At 36.1% G+C, this 18,217-nt stretch overlaps 1 protein-coding gene across 2 annotated transcripts in view; it reads left to right on the forward strand.

Annotated features, from left to right (window-relative positions):
• lrch4 (leucine-rich repeats and calponin homology (CH) domain containing 4) overlaps positions 1–17,974 on the forward strand; it is a 50,063-nt gene extending 32,089 nt beyond the window's left edge. The window contains exons 9-18 of one of the 2 annotated variants that reach the window (XM_048185266.1): positions 594–652; positions 4,403–4,537; positions 4,917–4,994; positions 5,312–5,363; positions 5,469–5,532; positions 6,575–6,670; positions 6,780–6,877; positions 8,765–8,902; positions 9,097–9,174; positions 11,805–13,995. In XM_048185266.1, coding sequence (XP_048041223.1) covers positions 594–652; positions 4,403–4,537; positions 4,917–4,994; positions 5,312–5,363; positions 5,469–5,532; positions 6,575–6,670; positions 6,780–6,877; positions 8,765–8,902; positions 9,097–9,174; positions 11,805–12,029 — 1,023 coding nt within the window. In that variant the 3' untranslated portion in view covers positions 12,030–13,995. Of the gene's footprint in view, positions 1–593; positions 653–4,402; positions 4,538–4,916; positions 4,995–5,311; positions 5,364–5,468; positions 5,533–6,574; positions 6,671–6,779; positions 6,878–8,764; positions 8,903–9,096; positions 9,175–11,804; positions 13,996–17,572 lie in introns of those variants that run through there. The other variant, XM_048185267.1, reaches the window with a different exon arrangement.
• Positions 17,975–18,217: the final 243 nt, after the last annotated feature.

Here is an 18,217-nt window from a genome sequence, read left to right on the forward strand (position 1 = left end):
TCTGTAAACATACAGTAGCTCTTGTAGAGATATGCAAGCATATTTAAAAGTAACTCTGATGAAGTGAGAAATATTCAGCTAGTCATGTGATCTCAACATGGCAGCCACTGTGCTGTCATTTCTTTAGGGTTAAAACTGTTTTACATGGGGAAAAATAACTTGGTGCACCTTTAAGTTAACTAATCCTTCCTTTTTATCCTAACTATGTTTTTGAAAGAAGTCTCTTATGCTCACCAAGGCTGCATTTATTTGATCAAATAAAATATAATAAAAAGAGTAATATTTAAAATGACTGTTCTAATATGCTGATTTGGTTGTCAAGAAACATTTATTATAATCAATGTTGAAAACAATACTTTTTTCAGATTCCTTGATGAATAGAAAGTTCTATAGAACAGCATTTATTTGAAATAGAAATGATAAGATTATAAATGTCTTTACTGTCACTTCTTATCAATGGAATGCATCCTTGCTGAATAAAAGTATTAATTAAAAATCTTTCTGACCCTTTTGAACTTTAGTGTAGAAGTCATAAGGTAAAATGATGTTAATAAAATGTCAAATTTAAATGCTATCCCCTCTCTCCATGACAGGAAAAGAGTGATAGTACCAGCAGCACACCCTCCCATAGCCCTGAATCTACAGGCAGCAGGTACATGTGCAGATCTCCCAAATACAAAACACATACATTGCTCACAAAACCTGTTATTATTATTATTATTAAAATGGAAGATGTCTCTGAAGGGTCCTCACATACAGAAGAGCCCTCAGAACTTTAAGAAATAGCTGTTTGTTTGCGTTTGAGCCAGTTTGTGTAATTTGATGTAAACGCTCTCCGGCTTATCTTAACAGCCTATTAGGTGACTGATATTGGAACTTTTAGACCTACAGACACAAGATACTGATCTGCACTCAAGTGTGGTATCGGGTTAGCTTACACAGTTTCTTGTTAGACACGTTTATTTTTCAGACATTTCAAATAGTTTTGGCTTGATCTGTATCAGATATTTTAACCATCTGTCAGGCAGATGGTATATTTTCATTCCAAGGAACAGAGTGAAATTTTTGTCTCGAATATTTTTCGTCATAGATCTGCTCTCAGTGTTGGCTATGGAGAAACATCAGTCATGTAGACGTACTGCATTCAAACTAGACAATGCAAAATAAACTGAGAGTGCGAGGAAGTCACAAAGAGTGCACGAATTTGAATGCATTTGAATACAGCTGGTAAGGATCAGTTCTCATGCTGTGTAACGTGTGGATGGGCATGATAAATGGAGAAAAAGGAGACATTGTACTGTCTCACGGCAGCAGGCCGGAAAATTTCCAGTAGCTCTTCTTAGACTGTGGAATAAGTCAGCAACCAACGGTGCTCCAAAACAGAGAAGATACAAAGGTGGAATAAAGAAGCTGATAAACAACCTGTTTCAGTGTGATTTGAAGGCCACAGTGACGTCCTTCAGTTGATTATAATACGTGCTTAAATAGTTACCGCGAAACACAGTCTCTCTTAATTAAAGTGTGCTGGATCCCTCCTCTGCTTTGATTACGCAAGGTCAATCCGTGAGGGAGTGCTGGGAAAAGTCAACAGTGAACTTCCTCCCACAGTTTCAGTGTAACTGAGTATCTTACTGTCATAGTTGCTCTGTAAACTCGTCTGCTTTATTCTACATTATAACAGCAGCCATATTAAAGATAGTACAAATAGTACAAAGTAATAATAAAATATATAAAATCTAAAAAAACATAGTTTCTTCTGATATATCTGGTGTATGATCCAGTGTTTCGGTGTCTTGGAACGGCTTGATTCACAGTAAATGCTACTCCACACAAACTCCAACTGTGCTGTGAGTTTGAGTCACTTGTAAGATGCATTTGAGAATGTTATGTGTGCCAGCAGAGCCACTCATTTCACTACATTTCTAATGAGAAGTGTTTGTAAACCAGCAAAGGAGAAGCTTTAAAGTCTCCCTGCTGTTTTTCGCCAAAATAAAACCTTGAAGTTTTAATATTTGCAAATGACAAAATTACAACATACTGTAGATATCAGTATTGTATATAAATATAAACTTTTGTTAGATGCGATTAATCGCGATTAATCAATTTGACAGCACTAATAATTATTATTTTTAGTTTTAATTCTTTCATCAAATAATAATCACAATCAAAATCATAATTATTTTATCGTCATTTTGAAATGTGGCCTATGAACTCAAGTGAAGAGGGTTTTTTTTATTCTTATCACTTCTTGGTTACTGAAAGAGGTTAAAGTTCTTGTAATGTTTGTACCCAAGTGTACCCCCCCCAATTTTTCCTCAAATTGTTCAGCCTTAAAAGGATGGTTTGCCCTAAAAAAGTTTTTTTTGAGTTTTTTTTTTTTATTTCTATGCAAATGCACTCCCCTACGAAATCACCCCAAAAATCTTTCTAAATAGAGCTATTCAAGTATTCTATTATTAAAGGTGCCATCGAATTGAAAATTGAATTTTCCTTGGCATAGTTAAATAACAAGAGTTCAGTACATGGAAATGACATACAGTGAGTCTCAAACTCCATAGTTTCCTCCTACTTATATAAATCTCATTTGTTTAAAAGACCTCCGAAGAACAGGCGAATCTCAACATAACACCGACTGTTACGTAACAGTTGGGATCATTAATATGTACGCCCCCAATATTTGCATATGCCAGCCCATGTTCAAGGCATTACACAAGGGCAGCCAGTATTAACCTCTGGATCTGTGCACAGCTGAATCATCAGACTAGGTAAGCAAGCAAGAACAATAGCGAAAAATGGCAGATGGAGCAATAATAACTGACATGATCATTGATATCATGATATTTTTAGTGATATTTGTAAATTGTCTTTCTAAATGTTTTGTTAGCATGTTGCTAATGTACTGTTAAATGTGGTTAAAGTTACCATCGTTTATTACTGTATTCACGGAGACAAGAGCCGATTTTCATTTTTAAACACTTGCAGTCTTTATAATGCATAAACACAACTTCATTCTTTATAAATCTCTCCAACAGTGTGTAATGTTAGCTTTAGCCACGGAGCAAACTCATTCAGAATCAAATGTAAACATCCAAATACATACTATACTTACACGATTAGACATGCTGCATGGCGAACACTGTAAAGATCCATTTTGAGAGTTATATTAGCTGTGTGAACTTTGTTTATGCAATGATAGAGTTGAGAGCTCGGGAGGGGGCGGAGAGCTCGAGCAATTAAAGGGGCAGCAGCCTGAATCGGTGCATTTCTAATTATGCCCCAAAATAGGCAGTTAAAAAAAATATTTAAAAAAAATCTATGGGGTATTTTGAGCTGAAACTTCACAGACACATTCAGGGGACGCCTTAGACTTATATTAGATCTTGTAAAAAAAACGTTCGATGGCACCTTAAAAAAAAAAAAAAAAAAAAAAAAAAGTCAGGCAATATATATTGCAGAAAAACAAAATATCACAATGTCAGGTTTTTTCCCCAATATCATGGCAGCTCTATGTTCTTCCCACTGTTCTTTGAGATTGGAGACCTAATTAGTACTGTGTGCTAAAGGCTGGAATACATTACATGACTTTTGCCCAGATTTGCCATCTGGAGGTGTCAACGCTAGTTGCTGAAAGTCAAAGCCAGTCTAAAGATTTTGGGCAGTCGGAGTTGACAGATTTCACAGAAAAATGGCAATAATGAAATATTTTGGTTTTTTTGTTTATTAGCTTCAGACTATGATTCCGGAGGATATCAAACGTCTAATATTTTGAGTCGATTTTAGAACACACATTGTTTTCATCTGTTTTCATATTGTTTCTGCATGAGTTTGTTGTGTTTGGAACTAAATAAAAGTCTGATAGTGTGAGATTCTCTATTGTTTAATGTTTGATGCCCAGTGTTTCTCTTTAACAAAGTCAGCAAGTGTATGTTACCTAGTGTTTTTAAATCTGTTCCGAAGTTGTGATAAGTATTGCAGCCTTATGGCAAACGTCACTACTATTGCTCATATTTTGGATTAGGGATTTGAGCAAACTCCTGACCATAAGTGATACCTCAAATCATGCGGTTTGTATGACGTATGATTTTGATTGCAGACGTATGATTTTCACCTGGTGGGTGATTACATTGGACAAAAAAATCCCTTAGACTTAATTGCCATATTTAGGAACCAGAAAATGATAGACTCTTTTGACTTGAGCCAGTAAATAATCACCCAGAACACCCTAAAAACTGCATAGCAATGACGAAAAACCATACAAAAAACTTTAGCAACCATCCACAACACCCTTGCATAGTGGTGGTGCCTTAGATAAGCACCACAATTTCTTCAGAAAAAGTTATATTCTGGTGAACATTCTTGGGAAAATATTCAAAACTTAAATCTCTCTTTTACTTCCTTTCAGGATATTTGTGATTGGAGATGGTTCAGACTCCGGCTCACCATCCAGTCCCACTCTAGAGGAGAGAAGGAGACCTGGAAACCTGCTCATCTGGCAGGAAAGAGAAAGAGCCCAGCAGCAGAGAGCCAGGGCCAGCACGTGAGTGGCTGATGGGATTGAATGAATCAAAGAAATGTGGAAGTGAAACGAGTGAATAGGTGATATGGCGTCAAAAAGACTAGAACAAACAAGCCAGTTTGCTAATGCACAGCAAGCAACTCTTCAAAACCACTGCTTTAAAGTGCATAAAATGGCCTCTATTATTTCTTTGCTGATGCTTCGTCATGAAAGCCATTGTGGTTGTAAAGGAAACCACTGTTACTTGCTGTCGTGTGCCTTAACTTCATTGGTGTCTTAAAGCACATTTAGTAAAACACAGCCAGAAGAATCTCCCAGAATGCCTCTATTTGTATGAACAAAGTCCTGTGTGCTTTTGTATTAGGAAGCTATTGACTAATAAGCATTTGATGTCTTACAGTTTGCAGAAGATAACTGTAAAAACAGGAAGTAACTTGGCGACGACGACAAAGCACGGAGGAACAGGAAGCATTTCAAGGTAAGAGTGGAGCGAATGGTCTGCATATGCGTTTGTGTTTGCATTTGGCTGGGGTTAACATTTTGTTGTGGCAATCTGTGTCGCTTTAAACAGAGAAGGCAAAAATCTGAATTTGAGACCAGCTGTGGTGACATAATGAACAGTCAAATCAAATAGACATACCTTATTTAAGAGTAACTTACCTTCATAAAACATGCATGATGTGATTGTGGAGTTGCTAATTCACTCTAAAATTGTCTAGTTAGTGAAGTTCACAAAGCAGTCCACATGTTTTTGTAGTTTTGATTAGTTCATTTTTGATGTCTGTGTCCCTCTAGTGGTGATTCAGATAGCAGCTCTCCACCCAATGGCCCGAAACAGAGATGTGCAGTGAGTCCCTCACATTTACACTCAATCTGTCATAAATGCATGATGTTATACTTTATGAGTGTTTAAGACTTCTTTCTTTGACTTATTTCTCTCTTTCTCTCTCAGAGTGTAGATCAGGTTTCTCCGTCCACTCAAACAGTGTCTTTACAGCGCTCCATCAGTCGCACAGGTACCTTTAATGCAAGAAATTTCAGCTGCTTTTAATGGAAAATGGCATTTTTTGAAGACCCCATGAAGTCAACATTTTTTTAAAAGTGGCCCTATTAATGCTTTTTTGGGTATTACAGGTCATGTATTGTGTAATATAGCAGTTTGTGAATGTAAAAAGTGAAGAAAGTTTCAACGTCAGTGCCATTGTGTTGTCTCAAGATGCACACCAGTAATGTTTTTTTTCTGGGGTAGGTTTTTAAAAGCTACTTAAATGTCCTAATTGAACTAAGGCCTAATCCTGGCCTTGTCTGAGAAACCAGGCTTGTAACTTGTGAAGAGAACACGATAAACTTGAGCATTTTCTTTATCTAACTGTATCTAAACCATCTCTACTGTATATTGCCAAAACATAAGTACCACTCACGTTATAACAGATTTATGTATCACATGGATATCACAAAAACTGTTAAAAATGTAGATATATAAGGGGCACTCACATTAGCTGGGAAAAAGAATTGGCAATAGTGTAGTGATGCACAAAGCATTGCTCAAACAGAAGTCACTTTCAAACTAAGCAGCTTTCTGTTGCTCAATGCTGCCAATCCGCATGACCAACTTAAACCCGTTGCAGAATCTGCATGGCGAAATCTTTCATCCTCACGTGAAATTCCCAATCACGTGGATTGCTATTGAAATAACTGGATTTCGCCCACAACAAATTTGCTAAACAACAGTGAATCTGCAGTTGACATGCAGATTCCTTTCAATTACCTATAGAAATTCTTTTGAAATGATCCCCAAGAAAGCAGCTTGACCTCCAGAGGGCAGTGCGGTGCTTCAACACTTTTTGACAGGGTTTTTATCATTGTTGCTGTTGAATGTTTGCTTTGATTTTCTTGAGAGCAATGTAATATAATTTGTATATACAGTAGAAACAATGTATTGATATGAGTTTTGTTTAATTAATATTAGCTCGTTCTGCTGAAACTGTATTGGTGGGAACCCAGTCTTAATTAACGTACTTGAAGTGTTTGACGAAACTTGTTTGTTACATATTAAAGATGCATCCTGCGTGAAGCCTGGTTCTCCTACAAGTTCTGCTCCCAAACCCAACAGCTTCTTGTTCCGCACATCCTCACGCTGCAACGTCAAAACTGGTATATATCTACTCACGCACAAGCACTCACACACACACAGAAGTTAATATAGGATTGATTTGGTTAGTAGTATATGTTGTAAATCTCCATATTGTTCTCTTTTTCTCAGGATCAGGAAACAGTTTGGCAGAGTCTGGACGCAGTGAATCACGTGCCACACTCAGATCCCCACGAGAGGAGAGGACAGACGTTTTGCAACTGCGTAAAGTAAAGAGGCATCCTGTATTATTAATCTTTCCATCTCTAGCTATTCTGACACAGCTTACCCCATTTTTGTTACAATTATCTTAGTTTTCCCTTGTTTACCTTAGTCTTAGTCTGGAGAGTAGAGGTCTGTAAGATTTTAAGATTTTAATACTTTTATTCAACAAGGTGCATTAAAGTGATCAAAATACTTTTATATTGTTACAAAAGATTGCTATTATTATAAATGTTCTTTTCTTTCTGTTCATCAAATAATCCTGAAAAATTTATCGTTTCCAAAAAAATATAGTAACATGGTAACTATAATATATGTAACTATATAAAAACATAAGTAACATGGATTATAATAATAAGAAATGTTTCTTAAGCACCAAATCAGCATATTTGAATGATTTCTGAAGGATCATGTGACACTGAAGACTGGAGTAATGATGCTGAAAATTCAGCTTTGAATTAGGAATACATTACATTATAAAAATATTAAAATAGAAAACACTTATTTTAAATTGTAATAATATTTCACATATATTTATTACTGCATTTTGATCAATTAAATGCAGCCTTGGTGAGCAAAGAGACTTCTTTCAAAAAGATTAAAGGTGCCCTAGAATCAAAAATTGAATTTACCATAGTTGAATAACAAGAGTTCAGTACATGGAAATGACATACACTGAGTCTCAAACTCCATTGTTTCCTCCTTCTTATGTAAATCTCATTTGTTTAAAAGACTTCTGGAAAACACGCGGATCTCAACATAACACCGACTGTTACGTAACAGTCGGGATCATTAATATGTATGACCCCAATATTTGCATATGCCAGCCCATGTTCAAGGCATTAGACAAGGAAAGGCAGTATTAACGTCTGGATCTGTGCACAAATGGCAAATAGAGCGATAATAACTGACATGATCCATGATATCATGATATTTTTAGTGATATTTGTAAATTGTCTTTCTAAATGTTTCATTAGCATGTTGCTATTGTACTGTTAAATGTGGTTAAAGTTACCATCGTTTCTTACTGTATTCACGGAGACAAGAGCCGTCGCTATTTTCATTTTTAAACACTTGCAGTCTGTATAATGCATAAACACAACTTCATTCTTTATAAATCTCTCCAACAATGTATAATGTTAGCTTTAGCCACGGAGCACTATCAAACTCATTCAGAATCAAATGTAAACATCCAAATAAATACTATACTCACATGATCCGACGCATGCATGTAGTATGCATGACGAACATCTTGTAAAGATCCATTTGAGGGTTATATTAGCTGTGTGAACTTTGTAAATGCGCTGTAATATAGTAGAGAGCTCGGGGGACAGGGAGCGCGTGATTTAAAGGGGCCGCAGCCTGAATCGGTGCATAGTTAATGATGCCCCAAAATAGGCAGTTAAAAAAAATGTTTTGAGCTGAAACTTCACAGACACATTCAGGGGACACCTTAGACTTATATTACATCTTGTAAAAACTGGTTCTAGGGCACCTTTAAAAAATGTTCGACCTCAAACTTTTGAATAGTAGTGTAATATGTTAAAAAGTAATAAATAAATAAATATGTAACTATACAAATGCATTTTACTCAAAGTTACATTTTCATGTCACGAGTGTCCTATAAGACTTTCTTTCGTGTTTTGGGACACAGTTATGTTTATTGTAGTCCAGTATTGTTTAAGGGTTGGACAGGAGTTTGGTATGTAGGATTTCTCCACAGTTCCACCAACATTCAGTTGTTCTAATAGTGCTTTGTTTTGATGTCTGCTGTTTTGAAAAAGTGATATGTATCTTCTGAGAAAATTCCCACCAGAGTTCTGATTGAGTAGTTTCAAAAGTATTTGTTGATATATCTCGTCAGTAGTGTAAGTCTTTCCATGTCTCTCTTCCAGACTCTGGAGACGCGTCTGAAGATCTCTCTCCCTGAGGATCTGGGAGAGGCGTTGTCCAATGGCACAATTCTCTGCCAATTGGCCAATCACGTGCGACCACGTTCTGTGTCAATCATCCACATCCCCTCACCGGCAGTGGTGAGCTAATACTTGGATCTTATTCTCATTATGGCCAAAACATAATTTCATATCTCAAAAATAAGCACTTTGTCTAGATCTTTATTTGTGATCCAGATTTGGAGGATGCTGATCCCAGATCAGCTAGATTACTAAGAAGGCTGTTCTTAATTTGCTTTCTAATGAATGTATGTGCAATCTTTCTGTCTGTTCAGCCAAAGCTGAGTGCTGCCAAGTGCCGCCTCAATGTTGAAAACTTCATTGCTGCATGTCGTAGACTTGGAGTCCCTGAGGTAAACATAAATTTCATCTTTTATTGTTTGCTTCTTTTATTATCCTCCATATTATTTGTCTTCCTGAGCTGTTTGCAAACAAGAAAAATCTACTTCGCCCACTGACACGTGACTGTAAATGCTCTTTTATTTTGTTTTTCAAGTGCTTCAAGCTCAATTTGCTTCTTTTTTGTGCTCTCTATGCCTTTTTTTATGTTAAAGGGGTAGTCACCTCAGGTAGTTCATAACGTTGCAAACCCATATGACTTTCTCCCATGGAACCCCAAAGGAGATATTTAGCAGAATGTCTGAGTTGCTGTCTTGTAAGTGAACAGGGACTGGGATGTCAAACTACAAAAAGGTCCATAAAAGCACCATAAACCCCAAAAAAATCATCACATAAGTGTGTGTGCGGCTAATTTTTTTGTGGGTAATTATGATTAAGGAATTAAATAATTAAAGGATTAAAAGGGATTTACGAGAATAATGAATAAGAGAAAAGAATGGTAAAAGAAGATCTAGGTCCAGTTGTAGTTATGAAGTAAATTAAAACTATTTGCGTATATTATATTTTATTTTAAGATATACAGACAGTCACTCTTATTCGCATAACTAATATGTCGAAAACGAAAAAATTTATCTTGTCTCTTAATATTCAGTTATGAATTACATGAATCATGTAAATGATAGCATATTTTCAATTCAAAACACCAAAATTTCATTAAAATGTCAAGTAGTTTGCATCGCTGGATATTACTGTGAACATTTCTATTGTAAAACACGTCAAACATTAAATGTTTAGCTACTTACTGTACATCTCACCACGCTCTCTTCCACCGTTAAAGGTGCAGTGTGTACATTTTAGCGGCATCTAGTGGTGAGGATGCGAATTGCAATATAGAGAAACTACGGTGGCCAACGCAGGACAAAGATGTCATCTAAGACAGCAGAGAGCCAGGCAAACAAATGCACTCTTTAGAGGAGTTTGTACGTTTAGGGCTACTGTAGAAACATGGCGACTTAAAATGTAAGGGGACTCATGGTGTATGTAGATAAAAATGGCTCATTCTAAGGTAATAAAAACATAACGGTTCATTATGTAAGGTCTTTATACAGCACTGAAAAAAATGATGTATATTGCATTTCTGTCAATGGATCCTCCTAAAATGTACACATTGCACCTTTAAAACTAAAGCGTCACGTTAGATTCGGAACTTGCACTAATCTTCTGTGAGCGGTAAGCCCCGCCTTCTTTGATTTGATTGACATTGACGAGGGCAGGGCAGCCTAAAAATGTCACTTTTAAAACTTTTTGTCATCCAGTAACAAACAAACCAAGCGGTGCGTAATGGAGCGCAGCAGAGCAGCATCAAGAATATCAAATATATCGCCATTTACTTTCATTGTATGGAAAAGAGCAGCTTGGACAGTGTTAGGACTGTGCAATATATTGAAATAAAATTGATATTGCTAAATGGTTGTGATATAATTAAATGAATAGATGCACTGTGGGTTTCAGAGTGAAGCACACACAGCTCATGAAACAGTGTTTCTGCATCTCACTTCACAGTAAGTTAAACAAAGGCGCTCTGAGACATCGAAAGATTCATACTTTCCAAACATAGCTCTTTAAAGGATTAGTCCACTTTTAAATAAAATTGTCCTGATAATTTACTCACCCCCATGTCATCCAAGATGTTCATGTCATTCTTTCTTAAGTCGAAAAGAAATTATGGTTTTTGATGAAAACATTCCAGGATTTTTCTCCTTATAGTGGACTTTAATGGACTCCAGACGGTTGAAGGTCAAAATTACAGTTTCAGTGCAGCTTCAAAGGGCTTTAAACAATACCAGACGAGGAATAAGGGTCTTATCTAGCAAAACGATCAGTCATTTTCGAAAAAAATACAACTGTATATGCTTTATAAACACAAAATATTGCCTTGCACGTACTTCAGCTTTCCACATTCTTCAAAACACTTACGCTGTATGTCCTATGCCTTCCCTATTCTACTTAGAAAAAAAAAAAAAGGAATTGGCGCCGTGTTCGTTCCGTAAGTTGAAAAGGAAAGGCGTTTCGCTAGATAAGACCCTTATTCCTCGTCTGGTATCGTTTAAAGCCCTTTGAATCTGCACTGAAACTATAATTTTGACCTTCAACCATTTGGGGTCCATTGAAGTCCACTATAAGGAGAATAATCCTGGAATGTTTTCATCAAAAACCTTAATTTCTTTTCGACTGAAGAAAGAAAGACATGAACATCTTGGATGACATGGAAGTGAGTAAATTATCAGGAAAATTTTATTTAAAAGTGGACTAATCCTTTAAGTCAATCTAGTTAAAATTCCTGTATTTTTCATAAGATTTATCGCAGAATAACAAAATATCGCAATGTCACTTTTTTCCAACATCGTTTAGCCCTAGACATTGTATATAGTTCTATAAACATCTCATTTTGTGTTTCACGGAAGAAAGAAAGTCATATAGGTTTCTATAAAACATAAGGTGAATAAATAGTTTTCAGTGAGCTATCCCTTTAAATGATCCTGCTTTCATGTGTTTGTCTTTGTTCAACACTGTGTCCAATCATCTTTGTTTGTCCTCTCTGCATTGTTCTTCCTTTTCCTTTGTCTGTCTCTCTCTTTCTCAGATGGAGTTGTGTTTAGCGTCTGATATCCTGTGCAGTAAGCTACCTGCAGTGCACCGCTGTGCGACGGCGCTCCTGGCAATAGCAGGCGGAGAGGAGGAGGAGGTGAACGAGGACAAGAACAGCACCTCTGTCTCTCCTTCCTCCCCTTTTTCCACCGGCTTCCTGCTCTTCTACTCTCTCCTCATGGCTTTGCTCTATATGTTATACTGCCAGCTTATAGCATAGTGCGAGTGAGCATCAATGTGTAAATGTAATGGATACATCACCTCTGTACTGTGTACACACATTGTTGACAAAACCTGTATATATATATATATAAAATTCCCTACCCATAATGCCTTTGAGCTTACACATTAAAGCTCCCCACAGATATTTTAAAAGGATTGGAAACATATATGAGAACCAATGCTGACATATTGACATATATTGCAAATTATCAAAGGTCTTGATCGAATATATACACATTTTTCCACATCAAAAAGTTATAAACAACTCATCAATGGTCACATACTCCTCTTTTTTTTGTTGTTGTTGAGGATGTAGACGTGGTTTCCACTCATGAAGGGCTTTTCCACCTGATTGCCTTAGCATTGCTGTTGATCCCAGGATAGATTATACACCTTCTTGAGGGAAAGACTGTCTTTGTTGGGATCTTGTTTAAAGCACTGGCACAAACTCCCCATCCCCTTTTTTCCCTCTTGAAGGGCTTTAAAATGGCTTGTATTTGCTTTGCATGCTCATCATCAAAGTGCCTCAGAAGCTTGTAGGCTCCTTCTGCTCACACAGCAGTGCAAATTAGTTTGTAGCATTTGGTAAATGTGTTAACGGTGTGGTGATGGTACTTCTCAGCTGACTTTGGCTTAATTCACACGTTGTAGATATCTGTTAGGGTCGGGACTTGCGTGGACTATTTCACTTTCCTTCTCTTTCGCTCTTGCCTTGTTGACTGTGACCACCAGAGAGCAGTGCTGTTACTAAACTGTTCCTTCAACATATTTTTGACGGTACTAATATGATTCAAAGCTGTGTTTTGTTTTTTGAATGTTCGTTTTGGTTTTCTTGAGAGCATCTTAATATAATTATTGTATGCAAACTGTTCACAATTAAGTTATTGTTTCAGTTTATTTATGTTTTTCTGTACGTTCTGCTGAAGCCGCATGTGGTGGAAACCCAGTCTCATTGAGCACATTACTTAAATTTGACTGATTAAATTGAACCGATTAATTGAGTAATATGCTTATGACAGCTCCCACGATCATATTGAGCTGGAAAAAAACGGTAGACTTTGGGTATATTAATATCTTTTTAAACATATGTGTGTTTGTTGCTGCTCACGGATAAGCGGACATTACCAAATTACAAATTACGCTATTTTTTTTTTTTTTTTAATTGAAGATGAAATGGTTGTGAGCCTCTTCAGCTGTCGTTTCCTGATTCTAAATGTGGCCGTAGTGGTTTTGTAGTCCTGTAATGTGCCATGAGCACCCATCTTCCGCGGTGCTGTATGCTGATGTTGCTTTTGTATTCCGTGCCTACTTAATGTGATTTAGGAGCTTTGCCGACAGTTTACTAACGAGCAGCCTCTCATCTGCAGAGAACGATAAGAGGAGAGAATGGTGAGTGTGTGTGTGTGAGAGAGAGAGAGACTGGGAAACAAGGGTAGGTGAAGGGATGTGCTGTGGAACTAGTTACCAACATACAATCTCTCACCCTACAATGTCTTAAACATATTTTAAGGGAGGTTGTTCAAACATATGTAAGTCAGTGGTTTTTTTTTTAACACTATACATTGTTGTCAATGCTAAAGCTAATCATAATAGACATTTAATTTAAAATGAATCCACTTTGAACACATTTAGCTTAGATGGACTTCCTCGCAGTTGCTCTAGAGGCTTCAGCCATATAAAATAAGGATTGTTATATGCTACATGTTGAAGGCTTTTACAGAAGATGACTGATAACTCTACCGTCCTTCTTATACATACGCTAGACTCAGTTTAGAGGGCACTAGATCTAAACGAATGTTTCCGTCCAAATGTTTCCTAGTTAAAACTGTTGCAACACATGAAATGTATTTTGTTATATTTATAAAATACTGTGTATTTAAGAAGTTAAGTTTATATTGATATAAAGGTTTTTTTTTTCTTCTTTTTTTGTCTGTAAAGAAATTATTAAAAAAAGGAAACACTGATTTTTATGTGTGGTCAGCTGCTTTACATGTGCCTTTGTCAATTGTTCATGACTGACTGTTGCTCTCGCTCATGATTAATTGTGCTTTAGTTTGTCTCTCTGCTGGGGATGAAATCCTCACGTCAGCTCTTCACTGTAGCTTGTGAGTCCGGGTATTATGTGCCCTTTACCAAAAGGTAAGTGTTGATCCATTGTGTGGCTAGTAGAAAATAGAGAAAAAGTAAGTATAGCTGCACAAAGTAAAAGTATATAATGTTCTACACAGTGGGGTCAAAAATCTGAACTTGTAGACTGCAGAATGCTGCTGTTATTAAAGTTGTTTTTTTTAATGCAATTTTTCAATTACAACTTTTTACTCGTTGCTGAAAATAATATTTGTCATAATTTAGAATTAAATGAATAAATGTAAATGAGAAAAACTGCTTTTACAGACTTTTGGACCCCACTGTGTGTCTGTTTACTATATAAACATATACTGTATACTACCATTCAAAAGTTTGGGACAGTAAGATTTTTTTTTTTTTTTAAATCTTTTTGAAAGTCTCTTATGCTCACCAAGGCTGCATTTATTTAATAAAAAAAATACAATAAAAACTAATATTGTGAAATATTATTACAATAAACTTTTTTTTTTTTTGTTAATGCTTTAAACAGAGTGCTTACATCAAGTTTAAATAGCCCGCCTGGTTGACAGAAGCTATTTACACTAACTGCCCACCATTGTCTGATTGAGGCAGACAAAATTACAAAAAAATAAATAAATAGAAATCCAACTGATAACAGGATCAGGTGGGTGGCTCTAACTTTTAACAGGACCATTCGAATCCACCTTTCCCTGAACTCTTTCTTCTCACTTTTCCCATTGCATATCAGCTCAGAGAGGAGGTAATTTTAAATCAAAATTAAGAAAATATTTAAAATGTGGAAATAAAGTTCCTAAGGGGTATTTAATAGTGGAAATAAAGTGTTAAATGGGTAGGGTTTGGGATAAGTGTAGGCTTCAGTGACAAGTAATGTCCCAATAAAGTAGCATCCATTTAATAAATATAATCATATACACTTAATATGTTGTTATTATTACATACTTTTTAATAATATACTATAATACATTTAAGGTGTAAAAGACATCTGCCACTATTTGCACTAAGTATGAATCGCATCTAAAACTATTACACTTTGTGCAAAGAAAATACTTTTTGTTGCTATTTACACTTAGTGTAAATTGTAAATAGCAACAGTGTCACATGATCTTTCAGAAGTCATTCTTATATGCTGATTTGGTGCACAAAAAACAATGTGAAAAATTCTGCTGTTTAATGTTTTTGTGGAAACCATGTTTTTCATTATTTGATAAATAGACATTTTAAAAAGAACAATTTATTTGAAATAAAATCTTTTATGACATTATAAATGTCTTTACTGTCACTTTTAATCAGTTTAATGCATCCTTGCTGAATAATTAATAATAATAAAAATGTACTGACCCCAAACTTTTCAGTGGTAGTGCACAGTATGTTTACAATACGTGTTCATATAAAATGTACTGTAAGAGTTTTTGATGTAATACAGCATGATGGAACTGTTTAGATGAAAATACTGCCACCCATCAGCACAATCAACTTCACAACCCCCAATAGAAACCAAGAAAATAAGTGAGCGCATAGTAATTCAAGTCATAAGCATTAGAGTGCATAAGTTCTCTTTTTCACATTTTTGCTCATTCTTCTTTTCAAGCACAGTGCCCAACAGTTCAGTTTCGGTCTCACTGAGCTGTAGATGCTTCTTTTTGCGGGAAGTGTGAGGAAGAACAAGTCTTAATGTCTTCTTTAGGGTCTCTCACATACAGCTGCTCCAAAGCATTTGGACTATTAATCAACTCTTATAATGGATGAATGTCATTGCCCTGAGCAAACATCATCAGAAACTTTCTTCCTACCACACTCGCCAGTGTTAGTGTAAATACTTAGGCTTTTACATGCAGGTGCAGTTACGCTGAAATCACGTGAAGCACCTCACTTTAATCAAGCAATTATTTTGCTTACTTCTGAACTCATTAAAGTGTGTTAAAGCAGGAGGGTGAATACTTATGCGGCCATTTGTTTTCTGTTTATTATTTTTAATTATTCATTAATTAACTTGCCAGCTCATTTTTCACTCTGACATTGTGAAGTATGGTGTGTTTATGGGTGAGAACCATTCAGTTAACCCTCTAAGGTGTTGTATTGTTTTTTAATGATCAAATTCTACCCACATAAAATTGCTCCAATAGCCAAACTGTAAAGAGATTCTTCAGAATAATAGATTTCTTATATATATATATACATATATATTTTACTCCTTTGTTCATGGCATTTCTGTAGAATATTACTTTTTTTTCTGAACACCTGAAACTTAAGTCATAATTGAGATCTGCATAATTATAATTACAATAAACACCTCCAAATAAATAATTAATTGCAGTAATTGATGCCCCTAACAATCAGGAAATACATCACTGTCATTTGCCATATGGATGCATTCATGTTTTCTCACTTTACTGTGAACTATATTAGAATAATGTGAGAATCTGTGAGCAAAAACATCTATCTTAACAGGGAGAGAGGCAGCAAAAATCCAGATGTTGAAGAAATGTACAGAAAAGTTTTTAATAGTGCAATATAAGGAGCATGTGTTGACCCCCAGGAAAAACAACCTTGGTGAGAAAAATCTAATAAAAGTGTCATAAAAACAACATTATTGGATTCTTTAAAGTAAGTGATTTCAATTCAACAATGCCATATGTCATCATTTTCTTCTGAAAACAAAGAAACGGCACAATAGAGGGTTAAAAAAAATCATGTGTTCATACTGTAATAAAGCTACGCTTTTATTGTGTTAAAGCTTACTGCAAAATCTTATACCGTATATGCTGCATGTGTGATATACAGCCTAAATATGGCAATAAGTAACTCATTCATAATCTATATTTAATGTATAACGTTAGGGTTGACTGAATTTAATCATTGGAATGCATGATGGATATTCAAGATGTTTAAGTGCTGGCTTGTTATGCTCGACTCAGTGTACTTCAGCCTGGGATGAAATAGCATCCTCTCGGTGAAGTGCCATAACTGCATGGCTGCGTCTCTGAAAGACGGGGATTCACTGCTGTGCGATATAGTGGGCAGTACAAAGAAATGATTTTGCGATCAAGTGTTCTGCTGTATGCATTGTCCATGTGTCACAAGTGCCTCTCGTGCACGCGATCCTGTCTGCACCTGAGGACTACCTTGCACGTTGTGGGTCGTTGAGATAACAGATGGGAGCTGCATTTCTCAACCATCCTTATAGGTGCATGGAAAGCTTTTCATAATGAGCCGAGGATCTTGCTTGTTTACAGAGAGTGCACTTCACCCTTTAGCATCCCCTCTTAGAAGCCTATATTTGCAGATTTTTAGGGCCTGCAATACAAGAACCAATTTTCCCTGAACCATCTGTTTATGCCAAGATGTTTTATTGCTTATATTATGAACCTTTTTTGTAAACAAACTTATATTAGTATTTTTTTTTTTTCCCCTCCCTCGATCAAATCCCACCAGGACACACTGTGTCCACCGCAGTTGATTCTGGAGGAAGAGGGGCTCACGCGCGTCGCTCAGACTGTTCAGGCTCTGCTGGAGGTACCTACATCAGGTGCCCGTCGCTCATCCCGTCAGGACCCCTCGGGACTTCCCCTCCAATCCACAACTCCAAATCAAGACAGCACCTCCTAGAGCCATTGAGTAATGATTTCCAGTACATGTCAAGTGCACAATATTTTTCAAATTTTTTTTTTTTTTTTAAATCCATTGTGTAAAATTATCTATAGCTTGTCTTAAATGATTAGCATTTTGCCTGTTACAATGCATGTACAGAGGGTTTTTGTGTAAATTACAAGGAAAATTCATTGTGGCAATTGAAACAGACAAAATCATGCACAATAAAGCAAATTTAACTTAAAACTGATTGTCTGATGCATATTTATCCAGAATATATGAAAATTGATGCAAGACGTTGCCTAAATGAGCCTCGTTACTGAGGTAGTTGGCCGTTCTTGTGTAATCATTTTGTTGGGGCTTCCTCATAATTGAAAATTAATTACGTTCATAATCTCGACTTTATTACAATGCAAATTTAATTGGTTTTTCACAGGTAATTACTCTTGCGAAGCGGTGAAGGTGGCAGTAATCCTGTGATAAGCTAAC

Source organism: Megalobrama amblycephala, linkage group LG3, assembly GCF_018812025.1.
Source record: "Megalobrama amblycephala isolate DHTTF-2021 linkage group LG3, ASM1881202v1, whole genome shotgun sequence".
Classification (NCBI taxonomy): Eukaryota; Metazoa; Chordata; class Actinopteri; order Cypriniformes; family Xenocyprididae; genus Megalobrama; species Megalobrama amblycephala.